This window comes from Carcharodon carcharias, chromosome 10 (assembly GCF_017639515.1).
Source record: "Carcharodon carcharias isolate sCarCar2 chromosome 10, sCarCar2.pri, whole genome shotgun sequence".
Classification (NCBI taxonomy): Eukaryota; Metazoa; Chordata; class Chondrichthyes; order Lamniformes; family Lamnidae; genus Carcharodon; species Carcharodon carcharias.
In genome coordinates this window covers 40,033,776-40,060,869 of record NC_054476.1, presented here as the reverse complement: position 1 = coordinate 40,060,869, position 27,094 = coordinate 40,033,776, and the positions used below count along the sequence as shown (strand labels likewise).

The window sequence follows — 27,094 nt, the reverse complement described above, 5'->3', positions numbered from 1 at the left end:
CTGAAAGCTACCATGCAGGTGCAGCAAGCAATTAGTCTTTATCACAGAACGATTTGAGTGCAGGAGTAGCAAAGTCTCATTTCAAATGTGTAGAACCTTGGTTAGACAACACCTAGAGTACTGTGTGCAGTTTTGGTCCCCTTAACTTAGAAAGTATATTATTGCCATAGAGGGAGTGAAACAAAGGTTCACCAGACTTGTTCCTCGGATGGGAGGACAGTTCTATGAAGAGAGATTGGAGAAACTGGGTCTGCATTTTCTAGATTTTCGAAGAATGAGAGGTGATTTCATTGAAATCTACAAAAATACTTAAGGATAGACAGATTAGATGCGGGTCAGGTGCTTCCCATGGTTGGGGAATCTAGAACCAGGGGACAGAATTTCAGGGGGAAGCCATTTAGGAGCGAGATGGGGAGAAACTTTTTTACTTCGAGGGTTGTGAATCTTTGGAATTCTCTACCCTAGAGTGCTGTGGAAGCTCAGTTATTGAGTATGTTCAAAGTAGTCATTTCTAAATACCAATGACATAAAGGGGTATGGGAAAAGGCATTGAAGTTGATGATCAGCCATGATCGTATTGAATGGCGGAGCAGGCTCAATGGGCTGAATGACCTACTCCTGCTCCTATGTTCCTAAGGCTGCAAAGATTAGTGGTAAGCCAGAAGATTGGGAAAACTTTAGAAACCAGCAAAGTATAACTCAAAAAAAAGGAAGAAATTAGAGTATGAGAGTAAATGAGCAAGAAATATGTAAACAGACAGTAAGATCTTCTACCAGTATATAATAAGGAAGAGTAGCAAAAGTAAGCATTCGTCTCTTGGAAGATGAGACTGGGGAATTAATAATGGGAAACAAGAAAATAGCAGAGAATATTTTGTATCTGTCATCATAGTAGAAGACACAAAAAGCATCCAAAGAATAGTTGAAAATCAAGGGGAAAACGAAGGACGGGACCTTAAAACAATCATTATCGTTGGAGACAAAGGACGAGGTAAACGAATGAGACTAAGAGATGACAAGTCCCCTGGGCCTCATGGCCTGTATACTAGGGTCTTAAAAGAAGTGGCTACAGAGGTAGCCACTGTAACATTCCAAAATTCCCTAGATTCTGGAAAGGTCCCAGTGGTTTCGAAAACCACAAATGTAACACATCAGTTTAGACAGGAGTGATACAGATAGCAGGAAACTATAGACCAGTTAGTCTAATGTCTGTTAATGGGAAAATGCTGGAATCCATTATTAAGGAAGTACTGGTAGGAAATTTAGAAAATCATAATACAATCAAACAGAATCAACATGGTTTACAATTGTGAGCTTTATCAGATTATTATGTTTTTGAACTGTATCTTTTGGTTTGTATGATTACTATAGTTTAGAATTGAGCTTTAAATGTAAGGAAAGGGGATGTCTGAATATGCTGACAGTTTGCCCAACGATAAGCCTGGATGGTTTAATTGTTAGTGATCAAAAGGACTCAGATGGTGCAAGGTATTTAAGCTTGGAGACAGTGATAACAGTTTCTAACTCTACAATGAGCAGACCCTGAGTCTTCCAATATCCAGAATGGTGTTATGGATATCAAGTTGCACACAGTTGTGCTGTAAGTTATCCCTTTACTCCTCAGATAAAAGGAAGTTGGGATCAAAGTTAACTGATTAGCTTTGTATCTAAGTAGAAATGCTCATTTTTCCTATTGCAATGGAGCAGAAGATAGGGGAAGCCATTGTGAGATCAGGTTACAAGCTTCTCTATAAATCTTGAAATATCACAGACAGATAGTGGTTGCAGTTTTGTCTTGTGTGGTCTGCAACTAAATAAGAGATGAGAATAAGAGATAGTAAGAGCCAGGTGTGCATATGAAGTAAAGAAAATGCTGACTATCATTCACCAAGCATAACATGGGTGGGAGTTCATACACAGATTGAAGATCAAGTTTGTGAGGAGTTAAAAGAGGCTGGGAGACTTGCCTAGCTTGGAGCTAGAAAAAGAAATTTACAATGTAACCCTCATTGTGAGAAAGAATTCTGTAATTAGAAGTCACCCAGTTGGAAAGTAAAAAAAAAAGCAACCCATGGGACCCTAGGAGCAACTGTGAACAGTTTTCAGAGTGTAATGTACAAGTAATAAGGTATCGTTATTCCTTTAGTTTAAAGTATAAGTTGCCTACAAAAGAAAATAATTTTTAGGCAATACCGATTTTTTTAGTCATTCAATACAGTAAAATTTTTAAAACATGAAATCTTGACATGTCATTCCTTCAGCTCATTACTAGAAGTTATCAGTTTCTACGAGATCATAATGGTTTTATGAGAGGGAAATCATCTTTGACAAATTAGTGATCTTTGAGGATGTAACAAGCAGGATTAATAAAGGGGAACAAATAGATGTAGTGTATTTGGATTTCCTAAAGGCATTCGATATGGTGCCATATTAAAGATTACCATACAAAATAAGAGCTCATGGTGTTGCGGGTGATATATTAGCATGCATAGAGGATTGGCTAACTAACAGGAAACAGAGTCAGGATAAATGGGTAATTTTCAGGTTGCCAAACTGTAACTAGTAGGGTGCCACAGGGATCAGTGCTGGGCAATTATTTACAATCTATTTGATGCTTTGGATGAAGGGACTGTGTGTATTGTAGCCAAATTTGTAAACAGTACAAAGGCAGATAGGAAAGCAAGTTATGACAAGGAGGCAGTTTGCAAAGAGATATAGATAGCTTAAGTCAGTGGGAAAAATGGAGTGTAATGTGGGAAAATGTGAAGGTATCTACTTTGTAAGGAAGTATAAAAAAGCAGAATATTATTTAATTGGAGATAGACTACAGCATGCTGCAGTACAGAGGGATCTGGCTGTCCTTATACATGAACCACAAAAAGCAAGCCTGTAGGTACAGCAAGTAATTAGGAAGGCAAATGGTATGTAGACCTTTATTGGAAGGGGGAAAAATATAAAAGCAGGAAGCCTTGCTACAACTGTACAAGTGATTGGTGAGACCACACCTGGAATACTGTAAACAGTTTTGATCTCCTTATTTAAGGAGGTATATACTTGCAGTTGGAGCTAGTTCAAAGAATGTTTATTAGGTTGGTTCCTAGAATCAAGGGGGTGAAGGAAAAGCTGAGCAGTTTGGGCCAATACTCATTGGACTTTGGAAGATGAGAGGTAATATTATTGAAAAAAATTAAGCAGGGCTTGACAGATGCTAGATGCTGAGAGGATTCTTTCCCCTTGTGGGGGAATCCAGAATTAGGGGGCACAGTTTAAAAATAATGGGTCTCCCATGTAAGATGGAGGTGAAGAGGAATTGCTTCTCTTGTGGGTCATTAATTTGTGGAATTGAATACCCTGGAGATCAATGGTGGTTATTTAATATATTCAAGGCTGAGTTAGTCAGGTTTTTGATCTACAAGGAAGTCAAAGGCTATGGGGGAGGAAGAAATGTTGAATTAAAGCCACAATTGGATCAGCCATGATCTATTAAATAGCAGAGCAGCTCTGAAGTGCCAAAAGGCCTACTTCTCCTATTTCTTATGTTCTCTTATCATAGGACAATCCTTTCATCCCAGGCACCAATCTGGTAGACCTTCGCTGTACCATCTCCAATGCAAGTATATCCTTCCTTAAATATGGAGACCAAAAACTGCATTGTGGGTGGAATCTTCTGTTCTTTCTACTGGTGAGCTGGGAGTTGGAAAGGGCATTTATTTAAGTGGGATAGCAGTGTACTGGAACCCCTTTGCCTGTGCTAGAATTATGTTCTGGGCACGAACGCCCATGGTCAAAAATTGAGTTCCCCAAATGAGGCCCTTAAGTGGCCAATTAATGACCAGTTAAGGACCTAATTTGGCCGCTGTTGGTATTAACCCAGCTGCAGGTGACCTATCACCATTTGGCATGCACAGCGGCTAAAACTGTGCAGCCAGCTTGTCCCTCAATCCAAGACACTCAATGCCTGACTGGACAACGGGTAGGGGGTCTGCTGAAAACCAACCCCCTGCCCTTGTTGCTGACCACCCCCCCGCACCCCTCTCCCCATGACACCCTCACCCTGTGAAATCCAACCCCCCACCCCCGCCACATTACTTACCTGTGGCCTGGTTTGCTGCATGATCCTGGGACTCCAGTGCCTGCCTTTCCAGCAGCAGCCATGGCCTCCCCAGTGGTGCTGCTGATCACTAGAGCTACAGACCTCTGATTGGCTGGCAGCTCTCAGTAAGTGAGACTTCCATTCCTGGGGGTCTTGATTCCAGGGGACGGCCCCCCACTGCCTGATTGGCTTGTGATTTGGCAGGTCTTCCCAAAAAGAGGCAGCACAGATCTCTCGCCAGCTCTCCAGTCAGCAGGCAAGAACCCCAATGCCTCAATAAGATTCTGCCCAGTATTCCAGATGTGCTCTCATCAAAGCATTGTACAATTGTGGTGAGATTTCCTTATTCTTGTATTCCAGTTGCCTTGCAATAAAGGCCAACATGCCATTTGCATTCCTATTCTATGGAGAGAGAGAGAGACAGAGATAACGTTTCAAGTCAGTATGACTCTTCTTCAGATTTAAAGAGAGGTAGAGATGTGGTGAAATATTTACTGATTAAGGGGGGTGGGACAGGTGAAGCTGGATGGAGGGCCAGAGATAGGTGGAGGCAAAGGAGAGATGGCAAAAGATGTCAAAAACAAAAGTTCAAAGAGTTGTTAATGGTGGTGGTACTGGCTAAGTGAGGTGCTAATGGTGACATTAAGAAAGCAAAATGTGATAATGGCTGGACCAGGGTAAGCACGCTGGAAAGTGACAGATGACCCTGGTGGGGGTGGGATGGGAGGAGGGGACGGTGGTGGGAAGAAAGATCGAAAATAGGTTAAAAGCTGGGGATAAAACAATGAATGAAAATGGAAATAAATTTTAAAAATAATAATGAAAATAAGTGGAAAACAAATTAATAAAAATGAATATGGGAAAAAAGAGGGATGTAAAAGGAGGATGGGGATGGAGGAGAGAGTTCATGATCTGAAGTTGTTGAACTCAATGTTAAGTCTGGAAGGCTGTAAAGTGCCTAATCGGAAGCTGAGTTGCTGTTCCTCCTGTTTGCATGAGCTTCACTGGAACATTGCAGCAGGCCAAGGACGGACATGTGGGCAAGAGAGCAGGATGGGATGTTGAAATGGCAAGCAACAGGAAGGTCTGGGTCATGCTTGCAGACAGACCAAAGGTGTTCTGCAAAGCAGTCACCCAGTCTGTGTTTGGTTTCTCCAATGTAGAGGAGACCGCATAGGGAGCAGTGAATGAAGTAGACCAAATTGAGGGAAGTGCAAGTGAAGCAGCGGAGTGTTTGGGCCCTTGCACAGTGAGGAGGGGGGAAGTAAAGGGGCAGGTGTTGCACCTTCTGCGATTGCATGGGATGGTGCCATGGCAGGGGGTTGAAGTGTTGGGGGTAATGGAGGAGTGGACCAGGGTGTCCCAGAGGACACTATTTGTATTCCATGACCGAGTATACCAAAGTCCCTCTGAACATCAACATTTACACATTGCATGCCTTTTAAAAAATATTCTGCTTTCCCATTCTTACTACCATAGAAACATAGAAACTAGGAGCAGGAGTAGGCCATTCGGCCCTTCGAGCCTGCTCCACCATTCATTATGATCATGGCTGATCATCCAACTCAATAGCCTGCTCCCGCTTTCTCCTCATTTCCTTTGATCCCTTTCACACCAAGAGCTATATCTAACTCCTTCTTGAAAACATACAATGTTTTGGCCTCAACTACTTTGTGGTAGTGAATTCCATAGGCTCACCGCTCTCTGGGTAAAGAAATTTCTCCTCATCTCAGTCCTAAATGGTCTACCCCATGTCCTCAGACTGTGACCTCTGGTTCTGGACTCCCCACCATCGAGAACATCCTTCCTGCATCCACCCTGTCTAGTCCTGTTAGAATTTATAGGTTTTTCTGGGATCCCCTCTCATTCTTCTGAACTCCAGCGAATATAATCCTAACCGACTCAATCTCTCCTCATATGTCAGTCCAACCATCCCAGGAATCAGTCTGATAAACCTTCGCTGCGCTCCCTCTATAGCAAGAACATCTTTCCTCAGATAAGGAGACCAAAACTGCACACAATATTCCAGATGTGGTCGCACCAAGGCCTTGTATAATTGCAGCAAGGCATTCCTGCTCCTGTACTCGAATCCTCTCGCTATGAAGGCCAACATACCATTTGCCTTCTTTATCATCTGCTGGACTTGCATGCTTACCTTCAGTGATTGGTGTACAAGGACACCCAAGTCTTGTTGCACGTTCCCCTCTCTCAATTTATAGCCATTCAGTTAATAATCTGCCTTCCTGTTTTTGCTACCAAAGTGGATAACCTCATATTTATCCACATTATACTGCATCTGCCATGCATTTGCCCATTCACTCAGCTTGTCCAAATCACACTGAAGCATCTCTGTATCCTCCTCATAGCTCACCCTTCCACCCAACTTTGTGTCATCTGCAAATCTGGAGATAATACATTTAGTTCCCTCATCTAAATCATTAATATATATTGTGAATAGCTGGGGTCCCAGCACTGATCTCTGCGGTACCCCACTAGTCACTGCCTCCCATTCAGAAGAAGACCCGTTTACTCCTACTCTTTGTTTCCTCTCTGCCAACCAGTTTTCTATCCATCTCAAAACACTACCCCCAATCCCATGCATTTTAATTTTACACACTAATCTCTTATGTGGGACTTTGTCGAAAGCCTTCTGAGAGTCCAAATAAACCACATCCACTGGCTCCGCCTTATCAACTCTACTAGTTACATACTCGAAAAATTCCAGTAGATTTGTCAAGCATGATTTCCCTTTCGTAAATCAATGCTGACTCTGTCCAGTTCTGCCACTGTTTTCCACATGTTCAGCTATTAAAGCTTTTATAATGGGCTCTAGAATTTTCCCCACTACCGATGTCAGGCTGACTGGTCTATAATTCCCTGTTTTCTCTCTACCTCCCTTTTTAAATAATGGGGTTACATTAACTACCCTCCAATCTGTAGGAACTGTTCCAGAGTCTATAGAATCTCAGAAGATGACCCCACCAATGCATCCACTATTTTTAGGGCCATTTCCTTAAGTACTCTGGGATGTAGATTATCAGGCCCTGGGGGTTTAATCGGTCTTCAATCCAATCAATTTCTCTACTAATGCTGATTTCTTTCAGTTCCTCCCTCTCACTATCCCCTGTGTTCCCCAACGTTTCTGGTATATTATTTGTGTCCTCCTTTGTGAAGACAGAACCATAGTATGTATTTAGTTGGTCAGCCATTTCTTTGTTCCCCATTATAAATTCCTCTGTTCCTGACTGTAAGGGACCTACATTTGTCTTCACCAATCTTTCTCTCTTCACATATCTATAGAAACTTTTACAGTCGGTTTTTATGTTCCCCGGAAGCTTACTCTCGTACTCTATTTTCCCCTTCTTAATCAATCCCTTGGTCCTCCTTTGCTGAATTCCAAACTGCTCCCAATCCTCGTCTGCTATTTTTACTGGCCATTTTGTATGCCTCTTCCTTGGATCTAATACTATCTCTAATTTCCCTTGTAAGCCATGGTTTGGCCACCTTACCTGTTTTACTTTTGCACCAGACAGGAATAAACAATTGTTGCAGTTTACCCATGCGCTCTTTGAATGTTTGCCATTGCCTTTCCACCTTCATCCCTTTAAGTAACATTTCCTAATCCATCTCGTGCCTGATACCATCGTAGTTTCCTTTATTAAGATTCAGGACCTTAGTCTCAGAATCAACTACGCCACTCTCCATCTTGATGAAGAATTCCATCATATTATGGTTGCTCATCCCCAAGGGGCCTCACACAGCTAGATTGCCAATTATTCCTTTCTCATTACGCAATAACCAGTCTAAGATGGCCTGTTCTCTAGTTGGTTCCTCAACGTATTGGTCCAGAAAACCATCCTGTATACATTCCAGGAACTCCTCCTCTACAGTATTATTACTAATTTGATTTGCCCAATCTATATGCAGATTAAAGTCACCCATAATAACAAATTTTCCCTTATTGCATGCATCTCTAATTTCCTGTTTAATGCCATTCTCAACATCACCACTACAGTTTAGGGGTCTATATATAATCCCCACTAACATTTTTTGCCCCTTAGTGTTTCTCAGCTCTACCCATACAGATTCCACATCTTCAGAGCTAATATCTTTCCTCGCTATTGCGTTAATTTCCTCTTTAACCAGCAATGCAATTCCACCGCCTTTTCCTTTCTGTCTGTCCTTCCTAAATACTGAATATCCCTGGATGTTCAGTTCCCATCCCTGGTCACCCTGCAGCCATGTCTCCCTAATCCCCGACTACATCATACCTGTTTACATCTATTTGTGCAGTTAATTCATCCACTTTATTGCGACTGCTCCTTGCGTTAAGGCACAAAGCCTTAAGGCTTGTCTTTATAACATTACTTGTCCTATTCCCATTATTTTTTACTGAGACCCTGTTTGATTCTTGCCCTTGATTTCTCTGCCTATCACTTATCTTATTCTCCTTTCTGTTTTTTTTGCTCTTGTCTTTGATTCCCCTTTCTCTGACTTCTTGCATTTTAGTTTAAACCCTCCCCAACCACCCTAGCAAATATTCCCTCTAGGACATCAGTCCCGGTCCTGCGCAGGTGTAACCTGTCCAGTTTGTACTCATCCCACCTCCCCCAAAACCTGTCTCAATATCACCACAGTGCATAAACTCACAAATGTAGCATCTTATTAAGCCTTTTGAGAATCCATACATACAACATGTACAGCATGTCCTAAGTAATATAAACTGACCTTTTCTATATCATATCAACCTTCACTAAAGCTGAAGAAAATAAAGAGCAAACTGTTTCCTTCTAAACTACTTATTAATTTTCCTTTAAAATGACAAAGCTATGAGATCAGATAAATCAAATATTTATGTCATAAATATTATAATTTATATAATTAATATAAATATTTATATGAATCAATTATTTAGCATACCTGTGCTTGTTTTTATGTACTTCCTCCAGTATCACCCATCTGCATTGTTTTTTTCAGGGAAGCATCTTTGGCTCCTCTGGCCTGTCGACATTGAACAAGTGACAGGCAGCGCCCTCCAGCGGTAGAGGCGGCAGCCTACAAGGAGAGGGTGAGCGTGCAAACCCCGCCCGCTCCCGGCGAAAGTGAAACTTGCGCGGAGCCGAGGCTGTTCCGGCTTCTTGCTGACAGCGAGAGAAACTCGGAGCCGACCGAGAGAGAGAGAGAGAGAGAAAGAGAGGGGCCATGGGCTGGTCCGAGAACTCGTTGCCGTTCCTGGTACAGGTCGTGGTCGCGCTGGTGACTCTGGCACCGCTTTCAGGTAAAGGACGGGAAGGGACGGGCGGCGGCGGGAAATGGACGGAGCCCTAATCGGGCCGGTTTCAGGCTGGGCCGGAGTTCGGGAACCGCAATCTCTTCCCCCCCCCTCCACCCCCCCCCCCCCCCCATGGTGGGGGCAGGGCGTTGAACTTGAACTCAGGTTGACTGCTGGGGTTGGAGAGTGAACTACAGCAGCCATATCGAAGCCGGCTTGTTAGAGCGAGAGCAGCAACTGATCAGTTCACTCAGGTGCTCAGCCGTCCCTGGGTACCTTCCCACAGGGAGAGCCATTCGGCCCCTCGAGTCTGGGAGGCCCGCTCTCCACGCATTCGCCCCATTTCCCACTTCAACTATTTAGCTCCACTTTCCTTGCTGAAGCTTATTATTGAGCCCGCTTTAATGCAGTTTACAATTTCAAAATAAGAAGTTTACCGGAGACATAGAGGAGGATTTTTTTTCCACATGAGCGTTGTTAATTTGGATTTCCCAACAGTGCAGTGGAGGCTGGGTCATTGAATACAAGAAACATTTTTGATCTACAGGGGAGTCAAAGGTTATTTGGGGCGAGGAGCGGTGGGTGTGGTACAGGCAGAAAATTGGAATTAAATCAACAATCAGATCAGCCAAGATCTTTTTGAATGGTGGGACTGGCTCGAGGGGATCAAATGGCCTACTCCTGCTCCTGTCTCATGTTCTTATGATAATTGGAGGCATAATTTTTATTTTTTTATTAATTCATGAGATCTGAGTGTCAAGAGCAAGGTCCGCATTTATTGCTAGGTTGGAAATTAGGTTGCTCCATTTGTGTCAGAGTTTGAGGAGGCAAACAACCAGAGTTCTTCAAACTAATTAGATCAGCTATGGAAATTGTGAAAAAAAAATTGATATATTTAAATACATTATCTCACATTACATTTCAGATATTGCACCTCAGTCAAAAAAATCCTGAATGGTTTTGAGTTGGGAAAGGGGGGCTTGAGTTGCCTTAATGTACCTTCAGTTATGTTATATCGCTGGTTCAGAAGGTTTCATCAATGATTGAATGAGCCAGGGTAGGTCCTCTGCATCATTAATTTATGTCAGGAGGAGTGCCAATAAGATGGTACTTCTAGCTTTAGCACTGGGACTTAGAGAAGTTGAAGCCTTTTTTTATTCATTCATGGGATGTGGGTATCACTGGCTAGGCCAGCATTTATTGCCCATCCCTAATTGCCCTTGAGAAGGCGGTGGTGACCTGCCTTCTTGAATCACTGCAGTCCATGTGGTGTAGGATCACCCACATTGCTGTTATGGAGAGAGTTCCAGGATTTTAATCCGTTGACAGTGAACGAATGGCGATATATTTCTCAGTCAGGATGGTAAGTGGCTTGGAGGGGAATTTCCAGTGGTGTGCCCATGTGTCTGCTGCCCTTGTCCTTGACGGTAGTAGTCGTGGGTTTGGAAGGTGCTCTCTAAAGAAGCTTGGTGAGTTTCAGCAGTGGCTCTTGTAGATGGAACACGCTGCTGCTACTGTGCATTGATGGTGGAGGGAGTGAATGTTTGTGCCAATCAAGCGGGCTGCTTTGTCCTGGATGGTGTCAAGCTTCTTGAGTGTTATTGGAATTGCACTCATCCAGGCGTGTGGAGAGCATTCCATCACACTCCTAATTTGTGCCGTGTAGATGGTGAACAGGCTTTGGGGAGTCAAGAGGTAAGTTATTGCCACAGGATTCTTAATGATTACCATCACAGTTTTTATATGGCTGGTCCATTTCAGTTTCTGTTCAATGGTAACCCCCAGGATGTTGATAGTGGGGGATTCAGTGATGGTAATATCATTGAATGTCAAGGGGTGATGGTTTGATTCTCTCGTTCAAGTTGGTCATTGTCTGGCACTTGTGTGGCGTGAACGTTACTTGCCACTTGTCAGCCCAAGCCTGGATATTGTCCAGGTCTTGCTGCATTTGGACATGGACTGCTTCAGTATTTGAGGAGTAACAAATGGTGCTGAACATTGTGCAATCATCAGCGAACATCCCCAGTTCTGACCTTATGATGGAAGGAAGGTCGTTGATGAAGCAGCTAAAGATGGTTGGGCCTCGGACACTCCCTTGAGGAGCTCCTGCAGTGGTGTTCTGGAACTGAGCTGATTGACCTCCAACAACCACAACCATTGTCCTTCATGCTAGTAAGACTCCAACCAGTGAAGAGTTTTCCCCCTGATTCCCATTGACTCCAGTTTTGTTAAGGTTTGCTTGATGCCGCAGTTGGTCAAATGTTGCTTTGATATCAAGGGAAGTCACTCTCGTCTCACCTGGAGTTCAGCTCTTTTGGCCATGTTTGAATCAAATCTGTAATGACGTTAGGAGTTGACTGACGCTGACAAAACCCAAACTGAGCGTCAGTGAGCAGTTTATTGCTAAGCAGGTTTTGCTTGATAGCACAGTTGACGACTCCTTCCATCACTTTACTGATGATCGAGAGTAAACTGTTGGGGTGGGTCATTGGCCAGGATCTGTTTGTCCGGTGCTTTGTGTACAGGACATACCTGGGCAATTTTCCACAAAACGGGTTGATGCCAGTGTTGTAGCTGTACTGGAACAGCTTGGTCAGGGGTGCAGCAAGTTCTGGAGCACAAGTCTTCAACACTATTGCTGGAATATTGTCAGGGCCCATAGCCTTTGCTGTATCCAGTGTCTTCAGCCATTACTTTATTATCATGGGGAGTGAATCAAATTGCCTGAAAGCTGGCATCTGTGATGCTTGGGACCTCTGGAGGAGGCAAAATGGATCATCCACTTGGCACTTCTGGCTGGAGATTGTGGCAAATGCATCAGCCTTATCCTTTGCACTGATGTGCTGGAGACCCCCATCTTCGAGGATGGGGATATTTGTGGAGCCTGCTCCTCCACTGAATTGTTTAATTGTTCACTACCATTCATGACTGGATGTGGCAGGTCTGCAGAGCTTAGATTTAATCCATTCATTGTGGAATTGCTTAACGCTGTCGCTCTGCTGCTTCTGCTGTTTGGCACTCAAGGAGTCCTGAGTTGTAGTTTCACCAGGTTGATGCCTCATTTTTAGGTATGCCTGGTGCTGTTCCTGGCATGCCCTCCACTCTTTATTGAACCAGGGTTGAGCCCCTAGCTTGGTGGTAATGGTAGAGTGGAGGATATGCTGGGCCATGAGGTTACAGATTGTGGTTGAGTACCATTCTGCTGCTGTTGATAGCCCACAGAGCCTCTTGAATGCCCAGTTTTAGCTGCTAGATCTGATCAAAGGTTATCCCATTTAGCACAGTGGTAGTGCCACACAACATGACGGAGGGTATCCTCAATGTGAAGATGGGGCTTTATCTCCACAAAGACTATGTGGTGGCCACTCCTATATTAGTTGTCTGATGTTCTCAGCGCTGATTGGTGTTGCTGATGAATTACATGTGTGAACGTTAGGTAAAGAGAGGATCATGTTTAGTTTTGATATCTGTGCTGGTGTTCACTGTAAAGACTTGCAGTTAAATAGTGATTATTCAATAGGTGAGTACCATAAAGTAGCTCATTCCTCTGGAAATGCAGCCAAGCAAGGACTCACTTTTATGAGAAAAGAAAGGAAGGGAAAAACTTGGTGAGAAGATACCCAAAAGTTGCTCAACTAATTTTCAGCATATATGTCATTAATTTCACTCAAAGTCCTTCAAAGCTCTGTCTCCCTCACAAAGAATTTTAACTCCTCTTCTGGGATTTAGCCTGACCCCCAGCAGCAACACACAACCAACCCAAGTTCCACAAGCTCACAAAAAATGACATACATGTGCTGAACCACCTCGAATCTGCTTAGGATGGTCTGGACGGTTAGGATCCACCAATGTTATCTTCAAGTAACAGAATCATCTGCAGCAACTGTACATTTCCCTGGTCTGAGCTTCTGGATCTAGGCTCTGTTGTTTTCAGCCTGCATGTATTGCACCAATTGGATCATCATCTGAGCTCAAATGGATCCTGTGTCCTTTTATATGTTTTCAACCAGTTTCAGTCACCCAGAAGTTTTGGTTTCCAATCTTAGTTTCCTTAGCAACCGGAAGGGTTAGTTTCCTTTTCACTTTCCCTTTTCAACTAGGGTCTGTCTCAAAAAATACAAGCTTTGGAACCACGGATTCCATCACACTTCACAGGAACATTATCAAACTGAGCCACAAAGGAATGTTAGGACATTGCCTCTCTTTTCAGCAATGTTGTGCATGAATTACAGTGCCACTATGACACCAGATACGTAGGCCAGACGCCCCAGTGATTGGCTGATCAAATCAACGAACATATTCCTGCAGTCGTTTATAATAGGCAGCGTACAGATCGTGCTGAACCAGCCAGCACTTGCAGAATTCAAAACAAAATGTCTGCTGTTAATTATGATTCTGTGATTGTTCAAGTTCTGCCCAATCTGGAGTGTGTTAATAGCCATATAAACAACCAATTTAAGGTGATCAGTCAAGCTGACATGGCTCAATTACTCTTGCTAGAAGTGACATAAATTCATATGCAGGGACCTGTTCTCTGCAAATGAGGAACATGTTCAAGCCTTGTGCCTTTTTTGAATTACCTGGAAGCTTGGGAAGCCAATAGTTTCTTGTTGCTTTCTCCATGGCAGAGTCGACTTGCCAACCAATCAGCATCCTTTTCTCCTGTGGTATAAATTGTTGTGATTATTTGAAATTTGACACACTTGGGTTTATCCTGATGAGTGCAAGATGAAAACCTTTAGCAACTTGTCTCTCTTAGTAATATTTCAATTCTATACTGCCAAGCAGCTGGTTGATAGTAGGACAGTTGACCAAAAGCTTGGTTAAAGAGATATGTCTTAAGGACCGTCTAAAGGAGGAACCAGAAGTGGAGAGGTTTAGGGATGAAAATTCAGAGCTTAAAACTTAGCCAGCTGAAGGCATGGCTGCTGATGGTGGAGTGATTAAAATTGGGGATGAGCAAGAGGTCAGAACTGGAGGAGTGGAGAGATGTCAGAGGGTTTTAGGGCTGGAGAAGGTTACAGACATAGGAAGACTCTGGTGGGATTTGAAAATAATGAGAACCCCTCGTCTTGTTGGACCTGTGTAGGAGGTCGGCAAGCACTGGGGTCAAGTTGGATAAAAGGTGAATGGGACTTGATGTCAGTGGGACATGGGCAGCAAAATTTAAAATGAGCTAAAGTTTATGGAGATTGGAAGATGGGAGACTGACCAGGGCAGCATTGGAATAGCTAGATGAGCAAATGAGGGAGAAAGGAATGGAAGGTTATGCTAATGGGGTTAGATGAAGAAGCATAGGAGGGGGCCAATGTAGAGCTGTTAAGCTGAATGGTCTTTTTATGTTCTTCTGTACATTCTGTATATTTTTTGTAAATTGAAATAAATGTAGACAGTCCTGTTTGGTGGACACTAACAAATAGCCTTATGTTCTTCTTAAATCTGCAGAAAGCAAGTTGGAGTTGAGCGTCAGTCAAAGTCCTGTGGAAGTAATTTATAATGAAAGTGGTATTCTGCAATGTGCAATTGCTGAATTCACTGGGTCTACATTGAACTCAAAGAACTTGGGTGTTTTATGGTCTTTCACTAGTGGCACTAAAAAATCAAAGGCCTTTGTCTACACTTCTGGAGTAATAAGTGAAGCATGGAAAGAAGCTGAGCTTTTGGAAAGCTCCATTCTAAACGGAAACATGTCATTGTTGCTAAAACATGTCACGTTTAAACACACTGGACAGTATCAATGTGAAGTTTTCATTCCACCAAATGATAAAGCCTCTAAGACAATAAAGCTTGAGGTTTTAGGTAAGCCGATTTATGTGCAATTACTGTAAATGATTTATACTTTGCAGTGTCACACAATGTCATCAGTTTCATATTATAACAGTTTGTCTTTATATCTTTTAAAAACATAACCTTGCAGAGGAAATGCCCTTAAATATAAAAGCAAGCTACTGCAGATGCTGGAAATCTGAAATGACAATGCTGTAAATGCTCAGCTGGTCAGGCAGAATCTGTGGAAGGAGAAGCAGAGTTAGAGTTTCAGATCAATGACCTTTCATCACAATGATTAAAAAAGAAATAGTTTGCACCTGATGTTTAATGCTTTCTGACCTAATTTGTGTACTTATAATAATGGCCAATAGTATATGTGTTTAGAAGTTGCCATCTGAATGATCGATCCTCAGATGTTGAAACTGTTCATCTGCGTGATGTGCAGTAAAATCTTAACAGTTGACCACCGAAAAGACGAATCAAAGGTAGCTGATTCAGTAAGGTGCTTGAATTAGTGGGAAATAAAATACTTGGTGAAGCTGACTACTAATTCTATGATCATGGGTGGAATTTTACATCAGCGAGATTTTACTGTCCTGCCGAAGTCAGTGGACATTTGAATGGCTCGCCGCATTTCGGGTCCATAAAATTCCACCCCAAGAACGTAACATTAAAATTAAAGTTTGGAAAACATTCTAACAGCTTTCGCCCTAAAAGATGTGAGAAGGAGGCTTTATGAGCAATTTTCCTTAACTTTCACTTGCACACCATGAAAATCTGTTCCTTCTGGCACACTATGGCTGATACAATAATAAAAGTTAATAAATCCTGCCCATTTTTCAGACAGCCATGCAGAGTTTACTATCTATCTCTTGTGGGAAATATTCCAGATTTACAGATCTCTATGTGCTTGATGTTTTCCAAATTCTAATAGTGGAATGAAGGAAACGTAAAACTAAATCAATTCAAGCTTTTACACAATATATTTATAGAAATGCAGGAGTTTCTCTTTTACAATTCAAACTCCTTGCGTATAGGGCATGCAATTAACTGTAGCTAACAGAACAAAGTAAGATCGATGTAAACATCACAGCTTGGCCAGATTTATCCTCAGCCATGTTCCTTTATATATTTAACAGTAAAAACTACAAGTTAATACTGATTGGTATCACACTATGCACTTTTTTAAGTACATTGTAAACCATCAATTAATTGAATCAATAGCAAGAATAAAAGTTAAAATTGAAAGTGTCAGCTCTGTCAGGCAGCAGTTCAAGAAAGAAATAAAACACAAGTGTATGCTTGTTTGAGGAAGTGGCACTTGCCTCAAATAAGTACATTGTTGCCCAGGGATAAGCATGTTATATTACACTGAATTAGTTAAATATGATTAATTATCTGCAAAAGCCTTTTAATGGTTTTCACATGTGCAACTGAAATAGATTAAAAGCTTCCACATCAGTATTCAGGCTTCTCTGAAATTTAAATGTAACTCTCTGTACCAATAAAGAAAAAACTTGCAGTTTGTAGAGCTTTTTTACTTCCTGAAGATGTCACATCCACCGAGTTACATTGAGCTTGCACCTTTTGGTCCAACTGGTCATGAAACTTTTTTTGTTATGTTGAAGACATCTATCAGGTCACCCTCAGCTTCTCACTTCTAGAAAAAAGACCCCCAGCCTATTAAGTTTCTCCTGATAGTTATAACCTTACAGCTCTGGTATCTTTGTGAATCATTCTCTGATGCCTCTATATCCATTTTAAATATAGAAACCAGAATTGTGCACAGCACAGTGAGATATAATCAGGTTTCTATGCAAATTTAACTCTTTTTCAATTCTATCCTTCTAGACATGATGGGTTTGCCTTTTTTAATGGGCTTATTAACTAGTGTTACTTCTAGTGATTAGTGCATCTGAACCCCTAGATTCTGTTTCTCCTCTACCCTATTTCCACCCATTATCCAACCAGTTTGTGGCTTCCTTATTCTTCTTACTAAAATGCACTGCCTCACTTACTGAAATTCATTTGCCTGCACACTCATTCTGCAAGTTTATTAATGTCATGTATTTTTGTCACTTCTTTGTGTTGATTACAACCTTTGGTTTGCTGCCTTCTGCAAATTTTGGAATTGTACTTCCAGTTCCAGAGTCCAATTTGTTAATATAAACGGTGAACAATAGCGGTCCCAGCACTGATCCCTGACGAACACCACTACCCACCTTTTGTCAATCTGATTAGCACCCCTACCTCTTACACTATGCTTTCTGTTTGGCTATCTACTCAGCTATGTGTTCAACTCTCTTTTTAAACATAGGAATCATTGGAGGATGCCCTCCAATTCTGTAGCACTATTCCATTTATGAATGATTTTTAATGTATATAATATATATCATCGAATAGTGCCTCTGCTATTTCTCTACTAATTTATTTTAGTGCACTCATATCCAATCCAATGCATTACTTTTGAAGTATAGCCATAGTTAGTAGTGATGCTAACATACCTGTTTATTTTGGCAGCACGTCCCACAGTAACTGTGGTTTCAGAAAAAACTGTGGAAGTTGGCAAAGGTGGAGAAATGGTCTTGGGTTGTCAGTTAAGTGGATATTATCCTTGCGAGGGCAGTGCTGAGTGGTTTCAGTCAACCCCATCACAAGCAGAAACAAAACTATTAACTGACATTTGCATCACTCCGCCAGTGAAAAACCCTGATGGAACATGTAATGTAACCACTGAAGTTAGATTGGAACCTCGTATAGAAGACATTGGCAGCACTTTCAAATGCTTTGTCTCACACAAGACGTTTACAGAGCCTTTCTTTGTTGAAGCTTTGGTGACTTTGAAAGGTCAGTTGTAGTGATTTTAGTTTTTTTTCAAATGCAAAGTATAAAACGTTTTGGTTAAGTTTATATTGAAAAACACCAATGTTAACCAATGGACTGCAGTTTTAACTTCTTGGAGAAGCAATTTAATGTGAAATTTTTAGATGGATCAGATTTATACTGACAGCTAGTGAATTTTGAACTTTTTTGTCTTTGTTAAAATGTATTTTTATAAAGCATTTTAAATTGGTGTCAATATGAAAATCAATCAACAACATTCTATTGATGTGAACAAATTAGATTACATGTATATTATATCTTATTTTGCTATGGTTTTGAGCATGTTGTGGGAGGTTTATCAAATGCATAGGTTTGTATTATTAAGTATGAGATTTGTGTTCCACTTTTTCCATACCGAACATCTATTTCTGACTGCATGATTCTTGAGAAAGTTTAACTGTGGTTTGTTTAATTGATTTTAATTTTCCACTTCATTGCTTTAACAAATCTTTTGAGTGGAAAATTAGCCTATGGCCATTATTACGATCCCAGCTGATGTTACCACTAGGTGAGCCAGATCTGTGTGGAACCCGGCTTGATAGATCCTAACCTCTATTTTTTGTTTAGATACGTTGAGTATGGCTACTGAACAGAGTAACAGGAGTCAGCTGATAACTCTTAACAAAAGAATAACATATTTATTGAACAAGTAAAGATTACAATACTCCTTCGCCCACAACTATATACAGATTTGTAAGGATAACACAAGTTAACAAAAGTTATCTTATACTTGAACGTTTACGATAAGTACACAGTGCGTGTAAACCAATAGGTGACCTGTGGTCAGACACACCACATTCTGAAACCAAGTGACAGATGCCACCCCAAACAGATATTATGGATCTCTCCTCAACTCCCCCCAGGCGCTTGTCACACCGTGAGCCAGCTGGTCTCACTGAAACTCCACCTTTCACACAAGGGTTTCCAATTTCCACTCTGGAAGAGCTCGCTCTGGAATCTTCTCCCAAACAACACCTCCTCTCAAACGCCTTCCAAAAAGGTCCACCTCCAGGATTTAGAACTCTCCTTCCGATGTTCCTCTCCCCAGGATCGCCACGTGCATTCAAGTTTCTTTCCATGCACTCTCTTCTCATTGACTTAGCCATGTCAACAGAACACCACTGCTTCACATGCCCGTAGTAAAGAGTTAGACTTTCACCTGTCTCTTTGGATCTTCTGGCTTCTCACAAGCTGTTTTTGCTTTAAGTCTGCTTTCTGCAGCTTTTCTCCTCTTTAAGCTTGGAGCTTTCCTCTCTTACTTTCACTTCCTTACTTTCACTTCCAAGTAGCAGGATCTTTTCCAGATTCCTGTCCTTGATCTTTGACTAGACTGTCCTCTTGGGACCTTCCCACTCCTCTAGATTTGGGGACTTCCCTCTTTAGTTCCTGGATCCTGCTGCCTGTATCCTGCTTCTCCTGGCAGCTGGTTTCAACTTTAGTTTGGGACTTGCTATCTCTCCCTCTGCTGTCTGGCTTTAACTGAACTCAAACTGCTTTGTTTTAGTTTTCTGTGTGCATGGGGCCTTCCTTTCTGAGCTCCTGTTGCTAGCAAAGGCACAGTTTTTTTTCCTACTCTTGTTTGTTTCAACTTCCTTTCAAGAGCCGTACAACTCATTAGAATGCAAGCACACAAACCAAGCCTTAGAACTGCTGTCTCCACTCAAAAATTAAACTAGATCCCTAGTTTCACCTTTTTAACCCACACATAGAAAAAAAAATAAACTTAGATATACCTTATTCTTAACACAACCAAATACACATATAACTCTCTTAAACTACCTCTATTTCCTAACTCCATAGACTTGTTCCAATTGTAACTAAGATTTTTTTACATAACATCATAAAGGATATACAGCACTGAAAGAGGCCATTCAGCCCAGCTCTTCTGTTGAAGTTTATAGCCATACTTTAGTTTCCTCTGCCTCACCTCAGCCTTTTAGCATATCTTTCTGTACCTTTTTCTATTGTCTACTTGTCTAGTTTCCTTTTAAAAGCATCTAAGCTGTCCCAGTCACTTCCTCTGGCAGCGAATTTCTCATTCTAATTGCTCTCTTGAGTAAAGAAATTTCTCCTTATTCTGTCATTGGATTTGTTAGTAACTATCTTGTATTTATGACCTTAGATTTGAATTCTCCTGCAAGTGGAAATATTGTCTCCATTTCTACCTTGTCCAACCCATTTGTGATTTTAGAGACGTCTCTTAGGTCACTCGTAAGTCTTTTTTCCAAAGTTGAAGGCCCCAACCTATTCAATCTTTTCCCGATAGCTGTAATCTCTTAGTTCTAGTACCATCCTGGTAAACCTTTTTTTAAAAACTTTCTCCCGTGTTTCTATGCCCTTTTTCTAGCAGGTGACCAGAACTTTGTACAGTACTCTTTATGTGCAACCTGACCAGGTTCCTATACAAGTTTAACAAATTTTGTACCGCTAGAAATAACTCAGAGTTTCCCTGACATTTTTAATGGCTTTGAGTGATTTGTTCAGTTTCCCTAGATTCCTTTGCATGTTTACTCCATTCAGTTTTTATAACTTTAAAGTGTAGGTGATATTTCTGTTTTTCCCCTCAATTGTACCACACGTTTATTGATGCTGAAGTTTAAAAGCCACTTAACTACCTGGCCTGCAATTTTCCAATGCCTTCTCTCATTATGTTGCATTCTTTTTCAGTGTTAGCTGTACCAACCCATTGGTTTGGTATCATTTGCAGATTTCGATCTTGAATTACTTGTCCTGAGCCCAAGCATGAATGTGAATTATGAATAGCAGTGGTCCCAGCACTTGTGGAACATTGCGTTTGCGTTACATACAGCCAGTTTTCCAAGTAACACAACTGGCTTGCAAACAAGATGCGACGTTCGGGTGTGAAAATTAATGCCTATCATCTGTGAGCACTGGCTGGCCCAGAGCTGTGCTACATATTTATCTGCTATACTTCACTCAATTATACAATATTGCACTAAAGAGTAATGGGACAATTAAAAACAGTCAAGTCTGAGAAATGTGCAACTTTTATTTTACAGAAGCAGAAATTCGTCTGTCGACTAGATCAGTAGTTGCGAGTGTGATTGTGAGCATCATTTTTTCAGTTGCCGTAATAGCACTAGGAATTTTCCTCTTTATGCGGTTCCATTATAAAGGTAAAGCTGCTTTCTGGGTTGTTTGCTACTTCGGACAGTTTAGTGAATAAACTTTGTGTAAAATTACTCAAAGGAAACTTGGGTTATGGACTGGGGAGGGAGGCTGTGCATTGAAAACTCTTAGAGCTTCATGATTGCTGTTATTGAAGAAAATTCTTGTACCTTCTGGTTAACCAATGATATGTCAAATTTGCTACAATGTCGGTTTTTTTTGCTTCAGCTTGTAGCAGTTCCAATCAAACTGCTATTAAACAAAAATGATTAGTCTGTCAACAAGAGCATTTAATTGAATTGCAAACTACGTATGAAAAGTTTAACCATGAAGTGTTCTGGATACTTTTCATAAATTTTCTGCCTGGCATCTTTGTTTTACTTCAAATATACTTGCAGGCACTTTGGCGCCTTGAAACCATTCCATAGGCTTGGAATGCAAATAGGTAATTATTTTTGCATTGCTGTAAAAAGAGACAAGCTGTCGAAGGTTTTTGCCTTGCACTCAGCAGGATAGAATTTTAAGAATACCAAATTTCAAAGGGAACAACAATTTATACTACATGCAGAGAGAGTGCTGATTGGTTGGCAGGTGCATGCTGATTGATGAAAGTGTTGCCATGAAGAATGAAAAAGGCAACACTTATTCCCAAGCTTTCGTTTAAATTCAAACCAGTCAAGTGGACTCTGGTCATAGTATTTCCATGGGCAAGGCCCCAGGGAAATGTTGCCCCCCCCCCACCCCCACGGTTCACCTCTTCCAGGCTTTTCTTTGGTTGAAAAAGTTGCAATGCCTGGACATATTCTTTTTGTTTACAGAGGACAGGGCCCTGCGTGTGGATAGATGTAGTTTCTAGCAAGCGTAAGTGAGCCCCATTATAAGCCCTACTGATGATCTTGAACTGGTTGTTAGTGTAATTCTTAGCATGCTCGGGATTGTTAAATAAGTGCTGCCCAATTGCAGAATCACATCTAATGTTGGACCTATGTTCTGAGTTCTGCAAAAACTGACTGAGTGCAGTTAGTACTCTGCTTGAAGTGAACAGCCAAAGGGACATGCTATTTGATATGATCCATCAGCCGTTGGGACCTAAGGCCTACATACATGGCATCACACCGGCATGGAAATTCATATGCCACATTACTCATTAATGTGGTAGGCAGAACATCTTTTTGGTACAATGGCAGCATTCTGTTAGTGACGAGCACCACTCATGTTGCTACTGCATAGTAGCAGTGTGAAATGGCTAACTTCACCTGTTGCTCAAATTTTTGAGATACCAGGATAATCAGAGGTAGACTGGGCACTTTTCAGGACCGAAAGTGCAGCCTTAGGCCCGTTCATGAGTTTGTGTGATTTAGAGCAAGCAATGATCTGATCAAGGTAGCCAATTTCCTGCAAGATAGCTTTGATTCGCCTTATTCCAGCATCAGGCTTTCATGAGCAAATGGCTTGGGCCTTTACTTATGAGGTTGCCGATAAGGCAAATCTTATGGCATGTAGAGCTGTAGGAGTCCCAAAGCGTTTATTGACCAATGAAGGTAGGCCTGTGGTAGACAGTAGCAGAGAATCCATTAGCATATTTGTCAACCAGCACATCGAGGAAAGGAAGCTCATTAGACTGCTCCACTTCAAAGGTGAAATTGAGTCCAGGATGGAACCCATTAATGCTTGTAAGGGAATTCTTACGTGCAGCTGCATATTCAAGCATAGCAAGCATATGATCTATGTATCAGAAATGTGCGAGGGATAGGAGGTTAGGAGTCATTCAAGTAAAGCTGCATTTCTCATGGAAACTGACAAAAATGTTAGCGAGAGCTGGGCCAAGAGGGTATTCCATGGCAACACCATCTGTTTGGTCACAAATGGTGTTAAAGCTGAACTCAACTGTGCAAGTTGGTCTAGATTGCCATGATATGGTAACATGGCACAAATGTCTATGGCTCCCTTGACTGGCACATTGGTGAATCGGCTAGCAATGTTGAATGAGCACATGGATATGACATTGTTATCAATGTGCAGGTCTGCTTGGAAACAAGTTACAGAAATGCTTGTTAGACTTGCGAAAGGGTAACAAGCTGCCTGGTGGTGTATATGGTAGGATTCACCCCCAATGTTCACTGCGTCCACATATGTATGGGTTGCTCAAGATGCACAAAAGTGATGTCGCTTTATGCCCTACCTTATCTATGATTGGTTCTGCACAACATGAATTGGCTAAATGGTTAAGTGAGTTGCTACAACCAGTCCTGAGTGAGTTTTCCACGCACAAGGTTAAGGAAGGATTCCTTCATCTTTGCAAAGATAATACAAGACCTGGTGAGTGCAAGATGTAAAGCTTCAACAGCATGTGTTTTTTACAGCAATGCTCATGTCCTGTACTACTAAGCGTCATAACTATTATTTCTCATTTGTTTTTTAATGTTCTGTTCTATTTTGCAAATTTTTCTGCACTGCATTACCTAAGTCCTCTCCTGTCTAGAACCCTTTCCTGTTGCTTTATTTTTTTCATCTGCCACATCTCTAAGCTTCTAATATTATTTTGAACTGCACCATCATTGACTCTATTTCAAACATACGAATTAGGAACAGGAACAGGCCCCTTGAGCCTGCTCCGCCACTCCACAAGATCATGGCTGATCTGATTTTAACCATATATTCTTGCCTACTCCCGATAACCTGTCACCCCCCCCTTGTTTGTCAAGACTCTATCGACCTCTGCCTTAAAAATATTCAAGGACTCTGCCTCAACCACCTTTTGAGGAAGAGAATTCCAAAGTCTCTCAACCCTCTGAGAGAAAAATTTCTCCTTCATCTCTCCTAAATGGGCGACCCCTTATTTTGAAACAGTGATCCCACATTCTGGATACTCCCACTAGAGGAAATATCCTTTCCTTATTCACCCTCTCAAGTACCTTCAGGATCTTATGTTTCATATTTTCAAAGAGCATTTAGTTTTTTTTTGCTTAACTCTATTTTGAACTTAGCCTGTCGATGTTTGTGCTCAGCTCTTTTCTGGATTAACCACCATCCAGTAAACTGATAAGTTACCATAGAAAATATTCTGCATGCACTTGTAATGAAATTGTAACAGCATTCTTCATAAAAACAAAAACAGAACATGCTTGAAAAACTCAGCATGTCTGGCAACATCTGTGGAGAGCGAAACAGAGTTAGCGTTTCGAATCCGTATGACTTTTCTTCAGAGCTAAAGAGAAGTAGAAATGTAATGGATTTTATACTGTTTAAGAGGGGGTGGAGCAAAATAGAAGGTCAGAGATAGTTGGGAGCTTAAAAAAATTGACAGACATCATGGACACAGGACAAAAAGAGTGTTAATGGTAGTGTTCAAGACTAAAGAAGATGCTGATAGTGGCATATAGGTAAGATAGCAGAAAGTGTTAATAGATGAACAAGGGTCAGTGCTCTGTGAAAGCAAAACATAAGAACAAGTGCCAGATGGCCCTCTGCACTGGGGGTGGAGAGTCGGGGGCCACGTTGTTGCGGGGTGGGATAGTTTGGAGCACCTCATCTTCCGGTTAGGCACTTTACAGCCTTCTGGACTTAACATTGAGTCCAACAATTTCAGATCATGAACTCTCTCCTCCATCTTTACTACTTTTTTAATCCAATTATTTTTTTATTTTTATTTATATAAAAAAACTTTTAATTTTTAATTCCTTTCTTCCCCAAAACCCCCAAACCCTGCACAGGGTCATCTGTCACTTGTTTTGATGTTTTGCTTTCACAGAGTGCTGACCCTTGTCCTACACATTCTGCTATCTTACCTTTATACCACTATCAGCACCTTCTTTAGTCTTGAACACTACCATTAACACTCTTTGTCCTATATCCATGATATCTTTGTTAAATTTCTCTTTAGCTCCCACCTATCCCTGACCTTCTATTTTGCTCCACCCCCTCCTTAAAAAGTATAAAATCCATCACGCTTCTACTACTTTTTAGCTATGAAGAAGAGTCAGACAGACTAGAAACAGAGTTAACGTTTCACTCTCCACAGATGTTGCTAGACCTGCTGAGTTTTTCCAGCATTTTCTGTTTCTATTTCAGATTTGCAGCATCCGCAGTATTTTGCTTTTTTTTTCTTCATAATGTTTGCAATATTGCTGTGTCTCGTGCCCAGAGAAAAGCTTCCTCCTCCAATAATTAGGCTATTCAAGTACATGCCAGATCAAGTGAACCTAAATATGCATGCAATTCCTTTTAAATTTAGAGTCGAAAACAGGGTTTACATAATATTGACGAAACTCCCCTGTCTGACTGAGTAATTCCACGGGGGATCTGCTGATGTTTCATTATATTTAAGGTGCTGTATAGCTAAACTTGATGGTGGACATTAAATATGACAATTAAATCAAATGATTGCATTTCGCAATCAATGAAGAATAGTTTATCCCATCCGATTTTTTCAGGAAGCGCCATTGGTCATGTGGAATAATCCAACATGAAATTTATTTATTTCTTTGTTCCTAGTTGCCCCAAAAGTGTCGCAAATTCAAAGACCTGCCCAACTTATACACCAAGAACTTGCAGAATTTACATGTCAAGTATCTGGATATCGACCTAATGTTATTACTATCAGTTGGTATTTGAAGAGGTGTAATGACACTGAAGAGAAGTTGATTTCTGAATGGCAAGAGGACTACCCATTCCACTTATCTTTCATAATGGGCAAGAAAATAGAAAGGGCTGGAAAAAAGAATGAAACTGACATTGAATGGAAAGTCAAGGCAGCCAGTATCCAGAAAAATTATGATGGAACATTCAGCACTTCCAGCATTCTTGAGGTTTATCCTGACATCAGTCTGGATAATGAAGCAGAAATCATCTGTAAAGTGATCCATCCATCCAACAGTGAAGGCATCTCTAGAAAGATCTGTTTAAAAATTGATGGAAGTAAGCTTTTTATGAGTCAATCAAAGGTCACTATTCCTTTAGGTAGAATATCTGGATGCTGTGTTCGGATTGATCACGACTCCAGTCGCCACTGTTGTCTTGGGATTGCAACATTTAATGTAATCGTATGACATGTATCCTAGCACTGACAATCTTGAGTTTTCAAATTAGTGCTTTATGGTATTTCCTGCAACTTTTATGGATGCCTATTTTGAACAGTATATCATATCCAAGAGGCATTCACAAATTGATACTTCTGGGGTTGAATATTGTCACAAGATATCAGTGAGTTATGTGAGAGTGGGCCTCTTGACAAAGTTTGTTGTCCTCTCCTAGGTGACTGGGTTAAAATTCTGTCTGTTGTAGTAAAATCCCCTGTCTAGAATTCCATCAGAGTGCTTTTAATTGATGATAGTTACTGATTAAGCAAAAAAAGCTGCATGAAATTGAAAGGGAAAATAGAGGTGCTGAAACATTCAATATAGCATCAATAGATGAGAATATATCTGGAACCAAAACTGTAGGCTGTGAGATGTTGCAGAGGAAGTGGGGAAAGCTACAACAATCCAGCAGAGAACCTAATGCAGCTCAAAGGAAAACTTTTATGCAACAGTTGCCATATACATGGTATAAAACAAGGTTCCCTTCATAGCTCATGGTGTGTTTTCTTTTGACTTGCCAAAACACAGTTCTGTAGATTTTTTTTCCATCAATAACATTATGAATTACTTTTTTAATTTATGCCACAAATTAGGATAGAAGTGTTTTACCTTTGTAATTGTATTTATTAGAAGGAAATAGTATAGACTTCAACATTATATCGTAACCATTTTCCAGCTTTTTTGACCTTTTTACTCTCTTGACCTCACTTTATATATTTTGATTTTCTTTAACATCCTTAGTTCTTGTTTTAACATATTACTCTTTTTTAAGTTTCAGTTTAGCTTTTATCTCCACTCTTTTCTTTGATGCATTCTTTTGTGCCTAATAAAAATACCTTTTCTATACCCTTTATCTAACATTTGAAAATT

The 27,094-nt window shown here is 41.0% G+C and overlaps 1 protein-coding gene across 2 annotated transcripts in view; it reads left to right on the top strand.

Moving 5' to 3' along the window:
• Window positions 1-9,208: 9,208 nt before the first annotated feature.
• LOC121283316 overlaps window positions 9,209-27,094 on the top strand; it is a 34,903-nt gene continuing 17,017 nt past the window's right edge. The window contains exons 1-5 of one of the 2 annotated variants that reach the window (XM_041197764.1): window positions 9,209-9,371; window positions 14,811-15,164; window positions 17,655-17,981; window positions 21,038-21,154; window positions 25,641-26,063. In XM_041197764.1, coding sequence (XP_041053698.1) covers window positions 9,296-9,371; window positions 14,811-15,164; window positions 17,655-17,981; window positions 21,038-21,154; window positions 25,641-26,063 — 1,297 coding nt within the window. In that variant the 5' untranslated portion in view covers window positions 9,209-9,295. The remainder of the gene's footprint in view (window positions 9,372-14,810; window positions 15,165-17,654; window positions 17,982-21,037; window positions 21,155-25,640; window positions 26,064-27,094) is intronic. The other variant, XM_041197765.1, reaches the window with a different exon arrangement.